At 34.6% G+C, this 24,430-nt stretch overlaps 1 protein-coding gene across 3 annotated transcripts; it reads left to right on the forward strand.

The window, feature by feature from the left end:
* The first annotated feature begins 5,378 nt into the window (after positions 1-5,378).
* On the forward strand, positions 5,379-24,430 carry LOC112422688 (probable cyclic nucleotide-gated ion channel 20, chloroplastic). 3 transcript variants are annotated; one of them, XM_024786066.2, is made up of 14 exons: positions 5,379-5,537; positions 7,049-7,327; positions 8,531-8,722; positions 8,833-8,928; positions 9,005-9,142; positions 10,988-11,212; positions 11,760-12,008; positions 12,541-12,686; positions 17,214-17,291; positions 17,400-17,520; positions 17,767-18,019; positions 18,349-18,511; positions 19,068-19,184; positions 23,973-24,430. In XM_024786066.2, the coding sequence occupies exons 2-14, from the start codon at positions 7,064-7,066 to the stop codon at positions 24,070-24,072; spliced, it is 2,142 nt and encodes a 713-aa protein (XP_024641834.1). In that variant the 5' UTR covers positions 5,379-5,537; positions 7,049-7,063; the 3' UTR covers positions 24,073-24,430. The 3 variants fall into 3 exon arrangements, with proteins under 3 accessions (XP_024641834.1, XP_039682526.1, XP_024641835.1); XM_039826592.1 differs by lacking the exon at positions 7,049-7,327 and having other exon boundaries at positions 5,397-5,537; XM_024786067.2 differs by lacking the exons at positions 5,379-5,537; positions 7,049-7,327 and adding an exon at positions 7,910-8,421.

A 24,430-nucleotide genomic window follows, 5' to 3' on the forward strand; every position in this document is an offset into this window, starting at 1 on the left:
CTTTCGATATATAGCAATGAAATATTATATCTAAAATATACAACATTTTTCACTGTTGGAAAAGCCAATATTAACTAACATAAACAATACAAAATTGTTGTAACAAAAAAAAAACAATACAAAATTGTTGCTATAAAAGGAATATGAAACCAAATTTAAGGAGTATTAAAAGTAGCCTCAAAGCTAATTTTTGTGATTATAAATTAATAATAATAGTGAGGAAAAATAATAGATATATAAGAGAGTTGATTCATACACATAATTTTAAGCTGCCTTTATGTTTATCCTATGCAAATGACTCCCACTCCACATAAGTGTTGAGTTTTAAGTGTGAGAGTATTTAAGTTCTACATTGTCTATGAATGAATAATATATATATATATATATAAGAGAGTCGATCCATACACATAATTTTTTATATTTTACATTTTTGTAATTATTTAGTTGGTCTGTAAAGAAAAAATATATTTTTTTTGGTAGTTTTGACTTTTTTTTTTTGGTTGGTATTTCTGGAAACAAATATTTTTCTATAAAATTATTCATGATTTGAACAATTATGCTGACGACCACTATCCCAAAAATTGTGGCCACCATACAAGTTTTTGTTTTTTTTAGGGGACCAGCTAGTTTTTGTCATCTTATTTATTTTTTCGTAAAAAAAATGATATAAGACCAAAAGTCATCTATTGTTAATAGAAAATATAAAAAAAACTTCTTGCTTCAATTATTTTTATTTGTTCATGATTCTTACTCGTGTCTTTCTTTTTAGTCGGTTAGGGTGTGTTTGGCAGCAAGAATAAAGTGAAAAGAGATAAATAGGTGAGAGAGTATAAGAAGAGAGAAATAGATAAAAAATATAGTAGATTTGATGGGTTGTTTGATATAATATAAGAGAAAGAAGAGAGAAATAGAAGAGAGAGAAATAGAAGAGAGAGAAGTGTGTTTAATTTTAAAAAGACAAAAATATCTTTGCATTTAATTTTGATTGATTTTTTTCTTTTTGGTCAAGTTTATTTTGTCTTTTAATATAATTTAGTTATTATTTTAGTTATTAATTTACATAATTAATTTTATTATTATTTTAATGAGTAAATTAATTAAAACATACCCCTTGATAATAGCATATACCTTCACATGTTAACATTCAATCAAAGAAAAAAATAACGCATTAGCTTTGAAAAGTAGGGGAGGGCATTTTTGGAATCAAACACGTCAAGACACTTTCTTCTCACAAGTGAAGAGAAATAAAAAGTAGGTGGGACCCATGAAATATAATCTATCTTCACTAACCTCTGATGCTCCAAAATAGAGAAACCATCTCTCTTCAGACTTCTCTCTCGTCAATTACTCTCTCTCACGTGTCTCTTTCGTTCCAAACATAGTGTTAGAGAGACTAGAGCGTAAGTCAAATTTTCTACAAAATAAATATTTTTATTGATTAGAAAAATGAAGTCGAAGATGAAAAATATAGATATGGTTATGTCAGGTGGCGACCTCTAGAGCTCGGGTGGGCCACGACGCACCCCACTTAAAAATTACTAAAACATTTTTGATTTTTAAATAAAATTATATTGTGATCCACCCTCTTCTCCATTTTACTATAGATTATTATTACACTTTTAAATTATTCGAAAATTATAAATAATTATTTTGAATTTTTAAGGTATATAATTTACCTTTTTGATGGTCAACATTATGTTTACTAGTGGAAAGACAGACACTATCGTGTCGGTCTGTCCGCTCTTTCTATTGTGGTAACGCATGTGATTATTTTATTATGTTTGTTTGTATAATTTTGATTAAATCTTAAAATATTAATGAAAACTATTGATAACTCAACATATTTTAGTTTGTATGCATATAAAATAAAGATATAATGATGATCTTTTATTGTTTATTCTAATAGTAATTAGTAACATCATTTTTTTTTTAGCAATAATTAGTAACATCATAACACATATGTATAAATGACATGTTATGTAAAAGAAACATTGCTTTAAACAAAATAAAGATTTATTTGTTAATTAAAAAAAAACCACGGTTCTCTTCATATAAAAAAAGGTACGTTATCATAGTTTGTATAAGCAATTATAAACCAACAAAGTCAAATAATTCTTGAAATTAATCGTAAATAATTTGAATCATAATCACTTATAAACCAATAAAGTCAAATAATCCATAAAATTAATCGACTTTGATTAGTTAGTTGTAACATGAAAGAAAAAGAAAAAAAACTTACAAGTTAATTCTGAATTCTGATGCAAAGGGCTGAGAGAGGTTGAGAAAAACTAAACAATGCGGAAACGAATTATGAATTGTGAGAACCTTACTAATATTTAATGTTTAATATAGTGCTAACGAATCTTTTTCTAAAATATTTTGAGTCCTAATCTTTTTGTTAGATGATTTAAAGTCTAATCTTTAACAATATTTTTTGCTCACGTTTGTTACTAATATTTTTTCAGAGGATTTAAAGTCCAATTTTAACATTATTTTCTGCTCATGTTTGTTACTAAGCTTTTTATTAGAGGATTTAATGCTCAATCTTTAACATAATTTTGTGCTCACGTTTGTTACTAATATTTTTTTAGAGGATTTAAAGTCCAATTTTTAACAATATTTTTTGATCACGTTTGTTACTAATTTTTTATTAGAGGACTTAAAGTCCAATCTTTAACATTATTTTTTGATCACGTTTGTTACTAATTTCTTTTAGAGGATTTAAAGTCCAATCTTTAACATTATTGGTTGCTCACGTTTGTTACTAATTTTTTTTTAGAAGATTTAAAGTCCAATCTTTATCATTATTTTTTGTTCAATTGATCAAAGGCTAAGGAAGAGTAACTTATATTAATAAAATAAAATAATAATATTAATAAAATAAAATAATATCGAAATACTGTTTTTTGTGTAAGGCATGTGAAAATACTTGGCAATCTTTGTCAGTTGTATTGAGGGGAACAACAAAGACGTACAACATTTTTTTTTTAGGGAAACACATATGTACAACATACAACATAAAAGCGGTTGATAAAAAAGTAACATGAGTTTTTGCTTTGTGCTAGTTTTTTGTGTGATTGATCTGTGGTTACATAGGTAAAAGAGGGTTAACGGGGACGATCAGTAACATGGATTAGTAATCCATGTGTTATTTTATAATTGGCTAGTCGTAAGAACAGTTCATAAGGAACTGTGTGTAAGTTTTCTCCTTAAATTAAATTTATTGTTATATATTTGTTACATGTGTTATTTGTATTTAAAGTTAAATTTAAAATTAAGGGTATTTTGTATGCTGAAAGGGTTATATATATATATATATATATATATATATATATATATATATATATATATATATGTGTGTGTGTATTACATAACTAGAATGAACTATATTAGGAATTTGGCAAGAATCCAAGCCAAAAAAGGTAGGATAAATTTTGGTCACCAAAGGTTCCTCCTTTGGAGACGAACTTAATTTAAACTTTATTTTAGGGAAGTAACTTGTTAATTAGGTCCATAATCATCATAAAATTAGTATTAAATAACTAGAATGAACTATATTAGGCATTAGGGAAGTAACTTGTTAATTTGGTGCATGAGAAAGGCTATTTCGGTTGATTGCAAAAATATCAATCACTACAAATCTTTGTTCTGTTAGTGCGCGAAGGGATTTGGGAAATTACATACCGTGATATTGATTTTAGAGGATGAAGATGAGAGGAGGGATTATGAATAGTCCAGAACTTAATGAAATTGGGGAAACATCCAGCACACGAGTCAATAAAATAAGGGTTTTAATCGAATCCATTTATTTTAATCTAACGGTCTATAATTGTTCTCATCATTCTCACATAAGATACCCATTCTCATGTGATATGCCCCCTATATATATATATATATATATATATATATATATATATATATATATATATATATTTATTTATTTATTTATTTGTTACATGTTTTTTAAAATTAAATTTAAAATTAAGTGTATTTTTGGAAGGAAAAGTCCAACCCAAAAGTGTTTTTTTGAAAGGGGTAGATTTCTTTATATATAGTATAGATTAAAACAAATTTTGTGTGTTCATGTGTGTCTGTGTCTATATATATGATTTGCTAGAACACACCCACTAGTGTTTTTATGTGGGAGTGTTTTAGCAAAGCTACACCTTAGGGATTTGCAAAAAAAACACTCCCACATAAAAACTAGTGGGTGCGTTATAGCAAATCCCATATATATATATATATATATATATATATATATATATATATACATATATATTGTGGTAGGGTCGGGGGGTTTTGCGAACGACAACCCTCGTTGTTGTAGGAACGTTTGGGTGGTTCTGATGACGCTCTTGGTGGGAAAAACGTGTGGAGCATCAGAAAAAGAAGCTTAGGCGTTGTGGGAGAGGAAGAGGAAGAAGCTTGTTGGAATGCAGAGGAAGAATAATGAATGCGTGAAAGGAGTGTATGAGTTTGACAGATGTTAAGTTGTGTTTTAATCTTAACCCTTTTCTTTTTATCTGATGACTCATATTCATTCTCATCATTCTCATATATATATATATAAACCATAGTAAATCCGAAAATAAAAACCATTGCAAAGAAAGATTATAAAAGAGACAAAAAAGAAAGGTTATAAACATCCATAAAAAACCTAAAAACAAATAGATAATCACGAAAATAATGTACTTACAACATGAAAAAAAAAATTACAAAATGAATGTACTCAATTTAAAAGCACCAAATCTAGTGGAGTCATTCCCTCAAAAATAAAAAATACAGTTTCTATTCTCACCTAGTTCACCTTTTCGGATTACGAAATCTAAAAAAGTTATAAAGTATTGGAGGATGTTTTTTTTACAATTTTTTTACATTGTTTGAATTTTAATTCTATAATCCAAAACGTTGAAAGACAAGACATGTGAGAAAAGAAAACAGAAAGACAAACAAAAATAAAAAAAGTCAAGTGTGTAATATATACATATATAATATTCCCACCAATTCTTATTGCAAAAAAATTTGCATTTTATTTTTGATATGTCACAATTTTTAAATTGTAATTATTGTTCAAAAGACTTTTCTACCTTTTATTTTATGATTGCTTTTTTAATATTAGTGGAATGTATTTAATATTTTACAACTTTCTAAAAAAATTTATTTGTAAAAATATTTAAAAAGATACAACAATTAATGATTACATTTTTTTTGAGGGAATGATTACATTATTTTTGATATTTTTAGTTTATTATTTTTATAATAAAGACAAAAAAAACAGGGTTCAACCTCTTAAACTGTTGAAACCGCTGGTTTTTACGGTTTTTTTGGGGTTTATTTTCCGGTTCTATTACACACCCGGTTTTTACCTTTGTTATAAATTATATACAATAATTGATAGATTGACTTGTGAGTCTTCACCTTCACTATCACTACACTTCCAAACACACACATGCACTTCCAAATTCTGTTTATACATATTAAGTTGAATTGGTGTTAAACAGCTTTTGTGGTTTCACATTGACTTCCTCTTTAATCAGGTCTTATTCTTTACTCTTTCTTCGCTTGCTTTGTTGATTTGTTCTTAGTCTCTGTTTGGTAAAAAATAATATATAGTTGATAAACTAGTTTATAGATGATGACTTATAAGCTAGTTTATAACTGATAGTGGATAAGCTAGCTTATTGCCCCGCTTGCCTTCTATTCATATGTAAGTAATTCTTGAATTAGCAGAGGTAAAATTGAGATAAAAACTGATAAGGTATAAGCTATTTGAATTAGCTTATCACAAACCACCTTATGAATCACAGACACTCCTCGGATTAGGTGTGTCCCACTGTCAGACACGAGATGTCAGACTTGTCTCGTGTCTGACACCGACATTTGTAATTACACTGAATTATGTGTTTTTTTTTTAAATTATTAGCTATGTCGGCGTGTCAATGTCCGTATCCGTGCTTTATAGCAAACCACTTAAGCTCGGAAAAATAAGTTATAAGCTCGTGAGAAAGTAACCGTTACCAAACATGTCTTTTTTAGTCCAATGACCTTGTAAGACATAAGCCATAAACTATAAGCTTAAAAATAGGCCTTACCAAACAGACTCTTAGTCTTTTTGTTGGTGCTGCCACTGGTTCCTTTACCCTTATTGCTTTCCTCATAGGTGGCAAACTGTTTTTGGACAATCCAACATATTGTTAGCTTTGAAATTTGAGCACAAGTATTGATGCTTTGTAGAGGTAGGTTCAAATTCAATGGCATGAAAAAGGGGCATACCTGTGTTTGTTAAATGTAACTAACTAACTTTTCATTTTAAATGATACATTGCTAAGTCCATATAGAGCTATGCTCTGACTTTAAATAGGGTTCCGCAAGTGAACCGTGGAATCAAATCTCTTGGATTAGTCGGTCCTTGGGTTGGATACCGAGTTTTAAAAAATAAAATTCATTTAAAACTATAGACATTGGATACTTGGAAGATACAATTGTATAGTTAGCTTAGGTCAATGAATGTCTAATTGATATGCTTGGTTTCTTCCAAGCTTCACAAGGTTTAGGATAAGGGTTTCCTTAATAAGGGTATTCATTACTTCTCTCTTAATAAAAGTTCCGCTTGTATATCCTTTTTATGTCATCAGAAACTTAGCTGTGTAATGTCAAATACATCATTCTATATTAGACTGCCGGCGATATATAAGAACAAAGGTCTTTCCTGTGATACGAGTTCTATATGGCTTTGTCACTGGTATACAATCTTTGAATTTTCATTCTTTTTGTCTTAACGCTCCGGCGTCTAGGGTAAATATGGACTTCAGTTAAGAATTAAGTGAAGTCCGAACAATGAATCTTTCAGTTAAATGATTGTTTCGTCCAGGATTTAAACTCGAGTTCTTTCAAATGATTAGTCCTTACTTGAGCCTAACCACTTGGTTATGTACTGTTTTATGATTTATATTTTCGTTTTGAAATTTTGAGCTAAATTGGTTTGTTTCTTTATACATTTGCTGAGATGGTACATAGGCAAATATATTGATGTTTTTTATGTTTTCAGAATCATCAAGGAAACATGAATCATTTTGAAAAAGATGAAATTACGAATCTGTCAGAAACACATCCACAACGATCCGATGAATCTGAGAATTCTAACTTCCAAAGGAACATATCAAGGACACAAAGTGCTCCCGTTTCTATTCCTATGGCTTTACTTGATCCATATGATAGACAACCAAATCTTGTCGGACATACTGGTCGTCTTCGTACCGCGAGGAAAACTTCCATTAGCCAAATGAGTGGTCCACTATATGCTACTCCTACTACTACTGGAAACGAGGTAAGAAAGAACAAGAAAGAAAAGTTTTCTACATTTGATGGCACATATAAAAATGAACACTTGTAGAGGTATGGACAACTAGAAATGTGTAATGATCCTTATTGCAATCCAATCATTATGATGAATGCACCATTTTCGTCATATAGTTGTCCACAATTTGTTCCTGGTTTCTATTAATTTCATATAACCAAATATACTGTTGAGTATGAATCGTATATAGACACAGAAGAGAAGCAAGGGGTGAGTAGCTGAGCTGGTAAGGCTCCCTCTACCCATGCCCTTGCACTTGGCCCAAACATGTGTTAGATCTAACGTTTTGTTGTGGGGGACATCTGCAGGAGGGGTGTGTTAGAGGTGACAGCCTCCCGCGGTACTGGGGTTATTATTGTAATTTGGACCATAATACTATATATGACTTGTAAGACTGTACATCCTAATTCACTCAAGTAATGTACAAAATTATAGCTGCTCTATAGTCACATAGGTAGACACAATTGACCGAATTACCTAAACAAACGATCATGTTCATCAATTTTTGTTTTCTTGATCTTTTGTTACTTGTTATTCTAATTTTGGTATCAGATGGCGATTAACCCTGGTGCCAAATTCAAGGTAACAAAGTTCCACGAAATAGGTAATTTCAGATTACAGCAAAGGAGGGTTAATGATCTGTTGACTCAGCAAAGTTACAGAAGGTGTTGCGTGAGATGAAGGTGTTGCCATGATGTGAGCGTCAAGCAAGAAATCTTCATAGAAGTTTGATATTCGCCAAGGCGGATATTGTTCAGTATGACTCATATATGGACACAAAATAGGAGCATGGGGCAGGAAGCTAAGCTGGTGAAGCACCCTTTGCCCCTGCTCTTGCGTTTGACCCAAACACGTGTTAGGCCCGTCTATTTGTTGTGGTGGGCGTCTTGGGGTGCTGGGGCGATAGCTACACGGTACAATTCAGGAGTATTGTTGTAAGATGAAACGTAGTACTATATAAATGACTTGTAACAGTGTAAACCCTAATTCACTCAACTAATATACAACACTATAGCTTATAGCTGTCCTAGAGGCGCTGAGGTAGGCATAATTAACCAAACCGGGTAAACAAACTATCATGTTCATTGTCATGCAATTTTCTTTTCTTTAGTCTTCTGTTACTATAGCTGATGTTCTAATGCATACGTCTGTTCATGTTTTGAATGTTTGTAGTCTGAGAATTCTCTTCATGGTGATGCCAAAGGTTTTGGAAAAAATCTGTATTCTTTCTGCTCTTCATGTATTCCAGGAGTTATGAACCCACACGCGAGAATTATACAACAATGGAACAAGTTGTTGGACATATTTTGCTTGGTCGCAATTCTTGTTGATCCTTTATTTTTGTTCTTATTCTATGTGAACAAAGTATGATTCTTTTCCTTTTATTTAATTGTAAATCTTCTTCCAATACAATTTATTTTACTTTTTTTTCTTGCTTAAAAAAAACTTCACCTTTTCTCATTCATTTTCTGCAGGATAAATGTATTGTTATCAATTGGAGAATGGCAACAACACTTGTTGTAATTAGAAGCATAATTGATATCATGTGTTTCTTGAACATTCTTATCCAAGTAATTTCTCCGTAATCACCTTTTCTGATTTAATTTGTGCTAATACCTTTTCTGATATCAAGTTGTTTGTTTGCAGTTTAGGTTGGCTTATACTTCTCCTTTGTTTAATGTGGTTGGTGCTGGAGAGTTAGTTGACAATCCTAAGAAAATTGCTCTTAATTACCTTAAGAATTACTTTTTCTTCGACTTACTTGCTGCATCACCTCTTCCTCAGGTATATTTCTTCTTATCTCTCCATGTTGTTGTTTAACGCCAAATGTTTTCAAAAGCCTAAGTTGTTAGGTGCATGACCATAAATACTTTTTGCTGAAGTTGTGAGATTTTAGATAAAGGTAGAGAGAAAATAATAAGAACTTCGAATATTATTGATACCGACTCAATAGTAGCTTGATACAGAATGCTAAATATTACTCCCTCCGTTTCCTTTTTAAGCATCGTTTGAGTACGTATTTTGTGTTTCTATTTAACTGTCGTTTTGATAGTTTAAAGGTATAATCTGTCAATTATACCATTTTCTCAATTACTCCTACTTACTCTTTTCAATAAAATTAACTAATGCTATATATTTAGAAAATTCAAGTTTCTTTTTTATTTTTAAACAAAATTTTCTTACCCATGACAATAAACTTATTATAGGAAAATTTTGTTACATAAGGAGCTGATTCAATTTATTTTATTTTGTTACCTATAATAACGAGGGAGTAATTCCTATTTATAGAGATACATAGACTCAATCATATATCAAAAACAAATCATAATAAGAATAAGAATATAAAATATAATCATAAGAGATACTCTAACATTATAAACTCATAATAGGAAATAACTTAAGATACTCTTTTTTGGTGGTGGCCGGGGTTTGAACCCCAGACCTTGCATATTTTATGCATTATCCTTGTCAACTGAGCTAAGCTAACGAGGACAATAACTTAAGATACTCTAATATAATATAGAAAATATTATAAGATGTTTTTTAATATTATAAGACTTCCCCTCACGCTAAAGCTTACAAAGCTTTGCTTTGAGTGGAAGTCTTAGAATATTAAAAAAAGAGAAGACCAAACCAAAAATACTAGCATCAGAGCCGCAATAAAGTTTCACAAATTGCATCTTATCGAAACTATATTAAGATAGGGTTAGATGTTGTCATTCCGTCCAAACAACCAACTTATGCGTAGAACTAGTCAGAGTTTTCTAAACTAGTGTCGGCGACTCAATCTTGACAATGGTTGAGTGACAGGACTACTGAAAATAACACAACTTATGTGGGATCGTGGCGCCCCACGGCTTAGTGGGTTCCTACGATGACCGTAAGGATCTACGAGGACAGGGATGGGGAGAGAATACTCTCTGAGGTGGGGAATGTGGATGGGGAGTATTGACTATTGAGTTAACAAGAAAATGATGGGAAATGAGAGAAAGTAAGAGAAAACAAGAAAAATAATGAGACAATTAGTTCAATGAACCATTTTTTCACATTAATTTGCAATAGAAGCAATTACATGTATTTATAGCTTTTCAGTGAAGGACTATTATAACTATTGTGATCCTTGCTTCACTCTATCATAACTAACTTCCCTAAAATCCAGTTGAGCAGTTACAACAGAAAAACTAAGCCTAAACTATCTTAAGCTTCGATTGCTTGTGGCGCAAGTAACTAAGGTTTATGGTGCTCATCTTCATTGCTTAGTAAGTTAGCTTCCAGTTCTTTTGTATCATGTTTCAACAGGGAGCATCTTAGATGACGGAGAATTGGGAGCTGGGAGTACTCCCCGCTCTCACTTCGCCCCATTGACATTTGTATTTCTTCATTGTATTTCCACTGGCATGAGCATTTGCAACCATTTACAACTATTAGTTACAAATATTATACTGCCTGATTTAGGAAAGCTAAATATACACAACTAATTGACTTTTTAGATTCAATTGAGTAATTGATGTATCCGGTCTAAAATATAGATCAAATACATCAATTATTCAATGAATTAAAAAAGTCAAATGTTTCTTGTAAATAGGACCAGAGGGAGTAGTTTACTAATATGTTGTGAAATATTTGCAGATTATCCTAGCAAATTCCTTGGGGTCTTCAGGTGCAAATTATGCGAAGAATCTTCTACTTATAGTGATCTTTGCACAGTTTGTTCCGAGATTATTCAAATTTTTGCCTCGGCTATTTGGCAAGTCTCCAATCCGAATCATATTTGTGTCAGCCTGGGCAAATTTAATTATAGCTCTTCTTATTTTTCATGTTGTTGGTTCATGCTGGTACGTCTTTGGTCTACAGGTGCGTAAAAATGACATTTGAAGCTTCTTTTCAGAAAATACAAAAGTTTCAGACTTTGCTTTAACTCTCACCTTGAATAGAAAAAGGGAAAAAGAACTCTGCATCTGCACAGAATGAAAGGAAAAAGCATAAGAAATATTAATTGATTCACTTGAACAGTTCTGATTTATAATGTTACATAGAACTTGGATTGATTTATTTGAGCTTATCTATTGACAAACAATTGTGAGACTTATTTGGACATATGGAAACAATATATGACATGTCCATAAGTTGTTTTCAGCTTATTTCCATAAGCTCTCCAGTAAAGCTTATAAAAACTTTATTTTATCTTTTATTTAAAAAATAACTTACTAACCGGTCACCCAAATGGCCAAATGTTGCAAGAATTATAGTCAAAGTTAAGAACGAATTGATCAGAGTAATTATGTTTCTGTCGACCCTTTAAAGATGAACGGTTCATCTAGTAATTTCATTAAGTAAATGAATGTTTGATTACTTTCATTTTACCAATTTCTTTGCCTTTTATCCCTTTCTCTTCTTCCAGAGGGTTAACCAATGTTTACGAGATGCCTGCCATCATTCTAATCTACTAGGATGCTCGTACTTGATTGATTGTGATTCTAAAGCGGGGAATATATCAGCCACACTATGGAGTAAAGATAAGGGTGCTGATGCTTGTTTAAACGCCACATCTGGTGCTTTTTCTTATGGAATCTATGCAAATGCTATACCACTTACTATAGAAACTAAGGTGATCAACAAATATGTGTATGCACTCTTTTGGGGATTCCAGGTATGCATTTGTTCTTTTATTTTCTTCCTTTAGTTGTAATTATATATACATTTTTCCCTACAATGTGCCTCCATTGATGATAAACAGCTTAATAACATATATTCTTTATGAAACCACATAATGAAAGGAAGCTATGAAGATAAACAATATAATTTGATATGAAAACTTGTGCAAAAGTTAATGAGTCGATACAAGACATGTTTGGAATTGTGGTGGATCTCCTACCCACCACATGTCCACTCGAAGCAAGAAATTGTAGCTTCTCAAAATTCACGTTTAGGAGACAGGGACGTGAGAATTTATTAGCCAATGCTAAACCAAATGAACTTTATGTTTATGTTTAGTATCGTGGTGGGTTAGCAGAAATCACGGTGAGTCATTGATTTTGCAAAAATTACTACTTGTAGCTATTGCAAAATCATTGTGGCTCACCGTGATTTTGAAAAATCCACCGTGTTATTTAAGTAACACTTAAAAGCACATGAATAGTTTGATATACTTACCAATTACACCTCTCTGAGCTTTAATACAGCAAGTCATGACTCTGGCTGGTAATCAAACTCCAAGCTATTTTGTGTGGGAAGTCCTCTTTACAATGTCCATCATAGCATTGGGACTCTTGCTTCTAGTGCTTCTCATCGGAAACATGCAGAGCTTTATTCAGTCTCTAGGCAAGAGGTAGAATGTTTCTCTTATTTTCTGCGCATGTTATCTGTTGGTAACAGTGGTTCTCATTTGTCGTGTGAGTTCGGTTCTATAGCGACAAAAATTAGTTTTAAATAGAATCACTTTTGGCTCTGTCTACCACGAAGCCAACATATCATCAGTTTTCTTATAAATTAATCATGTTAAAAGAATGTAGTAGGATGATTCTCTAGCCATCATATATTGTATCAAACTATACGGTGTAGTTCATGAAATGTATACGCCTTTTAGTTTGTTCAAACCTTCTTGTTAAACTTAGAGAAATTAGGGACAAAACTATGATCCCTTTTGCTGGAATGTTTTCATTTAAATAGTGATAATACAATCTTTAACTTCTATCTACAACTAGGCTATTTAATAATTACACAATTGTAACTGTACAATAATGTAGATTATGCTGGTTTGACTTGCAATCAAGTTTGTGAAAATCTGCTTGTTTTAATGGCCAACATATATGCACCAAATCAGCACTAATGAATAATTCTGCATTCAAATCTATTGACATCCCCCTCAAATTGATGTTGGTAAGTCTACAAGCATCAATTTGCTGATTAGGAAATTATGGCGCTGACGTGTCATGGATTTGTGAGTATGTCAGCAAGTCGAACAGATGTAGAGACATGAGGCAGAGTGGTAGTATTGAGGTCATGGTATACCAGATTTGCAGAAATATGTATGACACTTGTATTATCAGCAGCAACGGAGTTGGTTGTGTTTGTGAATAACCAAGTTCTGAAAGAAGACCTTACAACCAGATAATCTCAGAGCATGCTGCAGACATGGACCGATATTCTGCTTCAGTTGAAGATTTAGAGACTGATTCTTGTTTCTTGCATTTCCAGGAGAGAAGGGCATCTCCTAAAAACATGCACCATCCAGTAGTAAACTTCATTGTTTCTTGTATATATACCATAATCTGTAACTAAATTGATTCATTCAATGATAATCAGGGAATACTATTGAGACATGCTATAAGAAGCATGGCTATCCTCCAAGCTTTGGTAGAGGAGGAGGAAATTCTTATGCAAACATGATTGATTGTGAGGATTTAGAGTCAAAATATGGTGCTTCTGCATGTAGGAATGATGAGAATGAGATGGTGCTGACAAAGAGATCAATACTAGAATCCGATGGCTTTGTTAGAGAAAAGCAATATTGATGCAAAAGACTCAACAAATGTGATGAAAGCAAGTAGCTCAGTTGCTAACATTGGAGGTAAATTCTATGCTGATCATTCTAGATGAAAATATGATGATACAAGTTGGATTGTAGATACATGTGCCACACATCACATTTGCCATGATATAGGTTGGTTCACTACCTATAATGAAATCAAACCAATTAGTGTTAACTTAACTATTGCTAACACAGTAGAAGCACATTGCAAAGGAAAAGTGAAAATATCAAAAAGTTTACACATAGATGATGTGTTATATTTACCTCAATTTGCTGTGAACCTCATATCAGTCTCAAAACTATGCAAAGAACAACATTACAGTGTCACTTTTGAGACTAATCAGTGTATTATATAGGAAAGGAAGGATTTAAGGAGGATTGGTTTGGCTAAGGAATTGGATGGATTCTATTACTTGAAGGCTGAGAAGAATGAGAATAAAGCAGCCAAAGTTTCAAGTATTTCTGTTTCTGATGATAATTCTAAGAATGTTATTCCTCCTGGAATTTTATGGAATCTTAGACTTGGGCATCTATCTCATGATAGAATGCAATGCATGAATAAAATGCACGGTTACATTCCTGTTAGTTTGCATACTGCTTGTGATATCTGTCAAATGTCTAGACAGAAGAAATTACCTTTTTCCTGAGTAAGAATAATGCTAAAGCTTTATTTGATCTAATACATGTGGATATTTGGACACCTTTTTCCACCAGTTTTATACATGGTTTTAAGTACTTCTCAACCATTTTAGATGATTACAGTAGACATGTTTGGGTTGTTATGTTTAAGTTGAAATCAGAAGCTTCAGATAAAGTTAAAAGTTTTGTTCACATGATAGAAAACCAATTTGAAAAGAAGGTGAAAGCTATCAGAAGTAACAATGACCCTAAGTTCTTTTTGAAAGAATTTTATGCAGAAAAAGGTATTTTGCATCAGAGAAGTTGTGTGTATACACCACAACAATATGGAAGGATAGAAAGAAGACATCAACATATTTTGAACATTAGCAGAGCTCTAATGTTTCAGTCAAAATTGCTAAAGAAGTTTTGGTCTTGTGATGTGCACGTGCAGTTTTTCTATTGAACAGAATACCAGCTAAGGTTTTGTAGAACAAGTCCTCTGATGCAGCGTACGTGATGGAACAAAACAAAATATCAAATCCTCGTTGATTCTACGAATACCCGAGAGATTGACAGCAAAAGATTGAGAATTTCTCAAATTTTATTAAACATCAAGTCTGATTCTTATGACGGCAAAACAAATATAAATAGTGTTAACAAAACCCTAAGGATGAAACAAAACGAACAAAATTACAAAAATATCCCGAAATACTAATAAAATTTAAAACAACTATTTCCACCCCCTTAAGTGTTGTCTTTTGGTGGAATAGACTTTTTCACTGCATCATCCTCTTATGAAGTTTTATATGGGCATGCTCCTGATTTAAGTCAGTTTAGAGTGTTTGGTTGATTGAGTTATGCTTCTACTTTGCCTACAAATAGGCACAAGTTTGATCCTAGAGCTAGAAAGTGTGCCTTCTTGGGGTATAAGGCAGGAATGAAAGGCTACATTTTGGTTGATGTTCATAGTTCTGAAATAACCATCTCTAGAAATGTTAAGTTCTTTGATCTAGAGTTCCCTTTTCATTCTACTTCATTAAACCTTGTGCCAAATACCCATATTTGCATAGAAAGCAGAGCTACCTTGTTTCCTAAGCAACATCAAGATATAGATGCTGAGGTAACCGATACCTCATCACCAAATACAGAAGGTTCTGAGATATTGGATGTACCTATTGAACCAGAAGAGAATAGGGTCGTTGAAGCTATTTCTAACCAGACACTAAGAAAATCTCAGAGAATTAGTAAACCACCTACTCATTTGTTTTTCCCATGTCTAACTATGTAGCATACTCTAAACTTTCATCTCAACATCATTCCTATGCTCTTTCTCTTACACATGAAGTAGAACCCTCTAACTTTCATACTGTTAGTCAAGATTCAAGATGGATAGCAGCTATGCATAGTGAAATTGAAGCCTTGAATGCAAACAATACCTGGGAGTTTGTAGAATTACCTTCTAATGCAGTGTCTATTGGTAGTAAATGGGTGTATAAGATCAAAAGACATGATGATGGAACCATTGAGAGATTCAAAGCTAGGCTAGTGGCACAAGGTTATAATCAAACTGACGGTTTGGATTACTTTGAAATATTTTCACCAGTGTGCATTTTTGCATGGTGACCTAAATGAGGCTGTGTAGAAATTTGGGGCCTAACTCATCCTTACAAAACCGGCTTGTAAGGTAAGGAGTGCCTCCTCTTTATAAACTCTGATCAAGCTTCCAACAGGCTGTTTACATGAGAGTACCTCAAGGGGTCACATCTCCAAAACCTGGGCAAGTTTGTAAGCTTCTTAAGTCTCTATATGGACTTAAATAGGTAAGTAGGCAGTGGTTCGATAAGTTGACTCAATTCCTTTTTACTCGAGGTTTTTCACAGGCCACTTCACACACTTTTCACTAAATCCACTCCTACATCTTTTACCGTTCTTCTTGTGTATGTGGATGACATTATATTAGCTGAAACTTCCTTGGTTATATTTGATGAGCTTAAAGATGCTTTGAACCAAGCTTTTCGAATTTAAAATCTAGGACAACTTAAATTTTTCCTTGGCCTTGAAGTAGCTCGTTCTTCTAAGAGAATATCCTTGTGTCAGAGAAAATATTGCTTAGATCTCCTAGAGGACTCAGGTCTTACTGGTTGCTAACCTGTCAGTACTCCCCTTGATCCTTCTACACGTTTATATCAAGATGGAGGTTCAGCTTATCCTGATATTGCAGCTTATAGGAGATTAATAGAAAGGTTGCTGTATCTTACCACCACCAGACCAGATATAACGTTTGCTATCCAACAACTGAGTCCATTTATGGCTTCTCCCACTGATACACATCATAAAGCTTCTATTAGAGTTCTCAGATATCTCGAGAGATCCCCGAGGTGTGGCTTATTTTTCCCCAATCTTCTGATTTACAGCTTTTTGGTTTTAGTGATGCTGATTGGGGAGGGTGCGTGGATACTAGGAGATCCATTTATGGATACTGCATTCAATTCTATAGACACCACCCTGTGATACATATTATCATTATTTTGGAATGAGATACTTATGTAAGACTAGGGAAAAGAGAATAAATATTGTATCATGTTAATTCTTTGTAGGCTATTTTTTTTTCCTTGTTGGCCAGTTTGAATTTATCTAAAACTACAAATTTTGACTAATAATGGAACATTTGTAAAATTTTGACGTGTTCCATCCTGCTTACAGGAGCCTAGAAATGATACGTAGAGGCCGTGATGTTGAGCAATGGATGAGCCACCATCGCGTACCAGACGATCTCAGAAGGTATGAAATGTTTTGATTCTTTTAACGAGTCTCATCAACATTGTCAAAATGCATCTATAGAAAATGCATAATGTACAAATGATGGATACTATATTGTTTGTCATGCAGGAGAGTACTACTGGCTGAATGGGATAGTTGGCATAATGTTCCTGAGAGAACGGTTCTCGAGAATTTGCCAAAAAATCTCCAGATAGATCTACGACGTCATATCTTCAGATTTGTTAAAAAAGTATGCATTTGAACATTTAAAAGAATTTCATGAATACTCTTTAAATGAACTAATTATGATTCTCTTTTCCCTGTGTCTACATGTAACTCACTAGAATCCAATATAAGTTGAATGAGAAAACAATTTTGAGGACAACTTTATGCATATTCATCTTGAAATTAAAACAATGATAGTGACACATCAAAAGCCATTTATATTAAAAAAAGTCCAAATGCTCTTTGTAATGATGATCTAAGATTTCTATAGGTTCGAATTTTTTCCCTGTTGGATGAGGATGCGCCTATCTTAGATGTCATTCGTGAGCGACTAATACGTGCGATGTACATGAGAGGAGATAAAATTTTGAGTCAGGGTGATCTTGTACATAAAATGATGTTTGTTGTGCGTGGAAAATTGGAGAGCATCAGAGCAGATGGAATTCAAGTTTCTCTATCTGAAGGGGATGTTTGTGGTGAAGAGCTTCTAATACGGTTTCTTGAGCAGTCTTCTGAAAGAAAAGGTACAAGTATACTTGATATAATGATAACATGCCTCAAAAGAAGTAGCAATAATAATCTGGTATGGCATTAATAGAAAAGGAGAAACATGTTCCATCAATATAGTTTATTAGAAATTATAGAAATTAGTTAGACTTTAATTAATAAGGATTCTATATGAAGAGCAAATTGTAATCATTTTAATTTTATCTTTTTATCAATCAATATGAATTTTAAGAAATTCTTCTCTCCATCAAGCTCTAAAGCATATATCTGCCAAAACAAGCTCTCAAGCTTATTTTACATCTTCATCTCTGTCATCCTGTGATTTGTAACTCGGTTTCTCTTGTAGAAGGTAAAAAAGTAAAGATTCAAGGACAGGACTTAATTAGTGACAGAACAGTAAATTGCTTAACCAATGTGGAGGCATTTTCACTCGAAGCTAAAGACATTGAAGAAGTCACAACTCTTTTTTCAAAACTCTTGCGGAGCCCTCATGTTCAACAAGTCATAAGGTCATTCCTTCCTTCCATTACCTTGTTGTGTTTCTGTCGATAGAAAAAATGTTGTTTCATTTTTCTATTACTTCTCTATATTGCATATATATCTCCATGCTTCATTTCCAATAGAGATCATTCATAGTTATCTGTCTTATACCTTGGAATAGGTCTAACTCAATCCTTACAAAACTTGTTTGTAAGGTTAGGACCACCCACCACTTATAAACACAATTTTCAAATCTTATCTCTTTTCTACGCGGGACTTGGTATTTTTTTTTCCAATATGCCCCTCAAATTGTGTTTGGTGCATGAATATAAATGATGGGTCACCTAGATCAGTAGGCTCTTATATCATCTTAGAATATGGTTTGCGCCTAAGTCCTTACTCAACCCTTATAAAATCGGGTTGAGAGGTGAACAATAGATAAGTTGTAAAAAACGTGTTTGTAAGTGATGGCGGGTGGTCCTAACCAGACACACACACACACACAACAAGTGTTATTTACATGCCTAATATCTCTTATCATAACTATGTCTCTGACATCATGATATGGTTGTTGTGTTATGTTAGGTATGAATCACCTTATTGGAGATCCCTTGCAGCAACGAGAATTCAGGTTGCATGGAGATACAGGAAGAAGCGTCTAAGGCCAGCAAATACCACACAAAATGATTATCAAACATTGAGGTCATTCATTCCTTCCATTTCCTTGTTGTCTTTCTGTCGATATTCAGCATGTCTTCACCCTTTTATGATTAACTGCATTTTCTTTCATGAAGAATGTTGTTTCATTTTTTCTATAACTTTTCTACATTGCATTCAATGCTTCGTTTCCAATAAAAACCATTCGTAATTATTTGCCTTAAAATTTGGATTAGGTTAAGTCAACCCTTGCAAAACTGTCTTGTAAGGTTAGGATCACCCCATCACTTATAAACACATTTTTCACAACTCATCTATTTTCTATGTGTGACTTCGGTTTTTCTCAATACCTGCAATGCTATCCTGCCTGGTTGATGCAGTGAAAAAGTCTATTCCACCAAAAGACAACACTTAAGGGGGTGGAAATAGCTGTTTTAAATTTTATTAGTATTTCGGGATATTTTTGTAATTTCGTTCGTTTTCTTTCATCCTTAGGGTTTTGTTAACACTATTTATATTTGTTTTGCCGTCATGAGAATCAGACTTGATGTTTAATAAAATTTGAGAAATTCTCAATCTTTTGCTGTCAATCTCTTGGGTATTCGTAGAATCAATGAGGATTCGATATTTTGTTTTTTTCCATCACGTACGCTGCATCAGATTGGTATCAGTTGTCTGTAAGTTCTTCACCATGATGCCACGAAACCGTGCTCCTCATGCAACCCTAAATGACGCGACTCAACGTGAGGAAATAGCACAGTTGCATTTGCAGGAAGAGCGACTGACGCAACAGTTGGCTGCCCTCCAGCCACCAACAGCCTCTGACTCTGACACCGAAGACAACGCCAACCCTTATGCTGACCGTCACGGTATTGATCGTCGTTGGGAAGCGGGATTCAAGGTCGACATCCCTGAATTTCACGGCAATCTACATGCAGATGAACTTATTGATTGGCTACACACAGTAGAGGAAATTCTGGATTTCAAGGAAGTGCCGGATAATCTCCGTGTTCCTCTGATCACCATGTGATTGCGTGGACGGGCTCAAGCTTGGTGGCAGCAGACCAAGCGAAATCGTACACGAATGGGCAAGGCCAAAATTAACTCTTGGGAGAAATTTAAGAAACACATGCGGTCTGCCTTTCTTCCATACAATTATGAACGTGAGTTGTATCAGCATTTTCAACTACTTCGTCAGGGCAATCGAATGATTACACCACTGAATTTTATGAATTGCTTGCGGGCACTGAAACTGCAGAATCTCCTCTTCAACTTGTTTCTAAATACATCGGCGGCTTGCGCCTGCAATTTCGTGATGTTCTTAATATGTTTGACCCTGTGACAGTTGCAGAAGCCCATCAACGCGCACTACAGGCTGAACGACAGTTAGCACGGCGTGTCAATCCTACCCCTGCCATAAATGCCAATTCTTCTATGCCTCCGAGCCGTCCTGAACCGCATTCTACTATGCCACAACTGTCACGTCCCATGTCACAACAGCCACGTCCCACTGGCGGCATTCGTTGTTTTAATTGCGGTGAGTTAGGCCATCGGCAAGCAGATTGTCTTAATACCGCAAAAACCAACTCGAGAGGTTTGCTGGCTAATGATTTAGACGTGGACTCTCCACCTATTTTTGACACTGAGGCTGAACCCAGTTGATGGAGATACTGAACATGAATTTGTAGAGGGGGACGTGGGCCCTTTACTCATGTTGCGGCGTACCTTTCTCAATTCTAATGTTACTGATGAAGACTGGTGTCGTACTGCTCTGTTTAGTTCCTCTTGCACAATTGCAGGAAAGGTTTGTCAACTTATTATTGATTCTTGCAGTTGTGAAAATGTGCCCTCTGAACTAGCAGTGCAGAAATTAGGATTAACTCTAGAAAAGCATCCCAGACCGTACAAACTTGCGTGGTATCCCATGGAGTACTGCTCTCCTTCTCTATTGGCCCTACATACTCCGACGAGATATTCTGTGACATGGTTCCTATGAATGCTTGCCACCTTCTTCTGGGTCGTCCATGGCAATTTGACTGCTCGGTTATGCATGATGGTCATGATAACACCTACTCCTTTCTTTTTCGGGGAAAAAGGATTGTGCTACTACCCAATAAGACTCGCACTGGTGGGACAGTACCACTTTACTGTCTAGAGTCCCCTTTGAAGAAGCTATGACTGAGTCAGGACTTGTTTTTGTCCTTCTATCTAAGCACGTGACTGTTTATGATACGCCTCTCGGTGCTACCTCCTCTGTCGTAGCACCATTATTAGCAGATTTTAGAGACATCTTTCCTGGAACACGTCCTGATACACTGCCTCCACTTCGTGACATTCAACACCAGATTGATCTTGTTCCGGGAGCTTCTTTACCTAATCGCCCCCATTACCGAATGAGTCCGAAAGAACATGAAGAAATTCGTCGTCAGGTAGAAGAGCTACTTGCTAAAGGGCACATCCGTGAGAGTCTTAGCCCATGTGCTGTTCCCGCCCTCCTCACTCCAAAAAAAGATGGCACCTGGCGTATGTGTGTGGATAGTCGTGCTATTAATAAGATCACAGTTCGTTATCGCTTCCCGATACTGCGATTAGATGATTTACTTGATCAGTTATGCGGAGCTACAATTTTCAGTAAATTGGATTTGAAGAGTGGCTACAATCAAATAAGAATCCGTCCGCGTGATGAATGGAAAACTGCCTTTAAGACGCGTGAAGGCTTATATTAGTGGCTGGTAATGCCATTCGGGCTTTCTAATGCACCAAGCACTTTTATGCGGGTTATGAATCAGGCTTTGTGTCCTTTTATAGGTAAATTTGTTGTTGTTTATTTCGATGATATCCTTATCTATAGTGCTGATCCTGAGAAGCATCTCCAACACTTACGTGAAGTTCTGCTTGTATTACGTCGCGATAAGTTTTATGTTGGTGCTAGCAAGTGTGTTTTTATGACAGATTCTGTCCATTTTTTGGGATATGTTGTTTCTAAGGATGGTCTTGCTGTCGACAATAACAAAGTTGCGGCTATTGAGCAGTGGCTGCAACCTACTTTTATTACTGCAGTATGCAGTTTTCATGGCCTGGCATCCTTTTACCGACGTTTTATCCCTCATTTTAGTAGCATCATGGCACCTATTACTGACTGTATAAAGGGAACAAAATTTACCTAGACAGCTGATTCTGAATCTGCCTTCATGGAAATCAAGCATCGATTAACTACAGCGCCACTTCTAGTGCTTCCAGATTTCTCTCTACCATTTGAGCTACTGTGATGCATCCAAAACTGGTATTGGTGCTGTTCTAAGCCATGGACTTCGTGCTTGGCCCTCCACGTACACAGCGGGGAAGCGACTCCATTTTTGTGGTGGTTGACCGCTTCTCTAAAATGGCGCACTTTATACCATGTAAGCGCACATCAGATGCTGTTAATGTAGCCCAGCTTTTCTTCCGCGAAATCTACCGCTTACACGGACTACCAACGTCCATTGTTTCTGACCGTGATTCTCGTTTCCTCAGTCATTTTTGGCGAAGTCTCTGGCGTTCAGCAAACACGATGCTCAACTTTAGTAGTGCTTACCACCCACAAACTGATGGTCAAACTGAGGTGGTAAACCGCTCACTTGGTAACTTGCTACGCAATTTGGTTGGTGACAATATTAAATCCTGGGATGTCAAGCAGAGTTTGCTCACAACCATGTGGTCAATCGCAGCACTGGATTCAGTCCGTTTCAGGTTATTTATGGCTTGGTTCCCTGTGGTCCTCTTGATTTGTTGGCACTTCCCTGCAAGGTGCGTCCCCATGCCACTGCAGTAGAGTTTATGGACCAGCTGCATCAGATACACCAACAAACCCACTCACGTCTGACTGCTTCCACCGCTAAATACAAGTTACAGGCTGATCAGAAACGCCGGATTGTTGAATTCTCTGTTGGTGACTATGTTTGGGCAATTTTGACAAGAGACCGTTTTCCTGCTCATGAGTATAAAAAGCTTGCTGCTCGCAAAATTGGCCCGTTGGAAATTACTGAAAAGATCAACCAGAATGCTTATCGTTTGCAGCTTCCTAGTCATGTTCACACTTCAGATATCTTCAATATCAAGCACCTTATCCCTTACTCTGTGGATGCTTCTTCCGAAGATGAGATGGCTTCTGATTCGAGGGCGAATCTTTTCCACCCCGGAGAGGATGATGCAGTGAAAAAGTCTATTCCACCAAAAGACAACACTTAAGGGGGTGGAAATAGCTGTTTTAAATTTTATTAGTATTTCGGGATATTTTTGTAATTTCGTTTGTTTTGTTTCATCCTTAGGGTTTTGTTAACACTATTTATATTTGTTTTGCCGTCATGAGAATCAGACTTGATGTTTAATAAAATTTGAGAAATTCTCAATCTTTTGCTGTCAATCTCTCGGGTATTTGTAGAATCAACGAGGATTCGATATTTTGTTTTGTTCCATCACGTACGCTGCATCACTGGTGCATGAATATAAATGATGAGTGGTCCAAATTAGTTGACTTTATACTATTTTAAAATTTGGGTTGAGCCTAACTCATTTCTTACAAAACCGGCTAGAGAGATGAGGATTACCTACCACTTGTATACACATTATCAAACCTTACCTCATCTAATATATGAGACTCTTAACAATTTGCATGTATGATTAAATCCGACAATTCAAATCCATCATTTTCTACAAAATAATTAGGAAATAAAAGGACATATAGATGGCCTTCACACATACATACACATATTACAAGGGTGTGACTTTTATGCATAATATACATTATCAAAACCATGGCTCTGACATAATGATTTGATGATTGTGTTATGTTAGGTATGAATCGCCTTATGGGAAATCACATAGAGTAAGCAGAATTCAGGTTGCATGGACAAACAGGAAGAAGCATCTAAGACGAGCTAATACCACACAATAATTATCAAACATTGAAATTATAGACTGTACTCTAATGTTTGATTCACTAAACTTTGCCATGAACTTTATTGTTTGTAATCTCTAGTCCTCGGAATAGAGTAGTGATATGTTTATAAGGAGTTATGAAGTACACTACTAGATATTCCTTATTCTATTTTTTTTTTTTTTTTTTTTTTTTTTTTATGGATTTTTCCAAGGATTTAGGTGTTTAAGTAATACCTTCGTGAGTAAATGATTCCTGTGAACTTTGAAATCCTCTTATAATTTTCTACGTAATTATCTGGAGGAAACGTGAAAATATCTGTAAGAAACTTGACTGTTGATTGTAGTTTTTAAGTGTTTTTCGTACTAAGTTTCCT

Source organism: Medicago truncatula, chromosome 6 (genome assembly GCF_003473485.1).
Source record: "Medicago truncatula cultivar Jemalong A17 chromosome 6, MtrunA17r5.0-ANR, whole genome shotgun sequence".
Lineage (NCBI taxonomy): Eukaryota > Viridiplantae > Streptophyta > Magnoliopsida > Fabales > Fabaceae > Medicago > Medicago truncatula.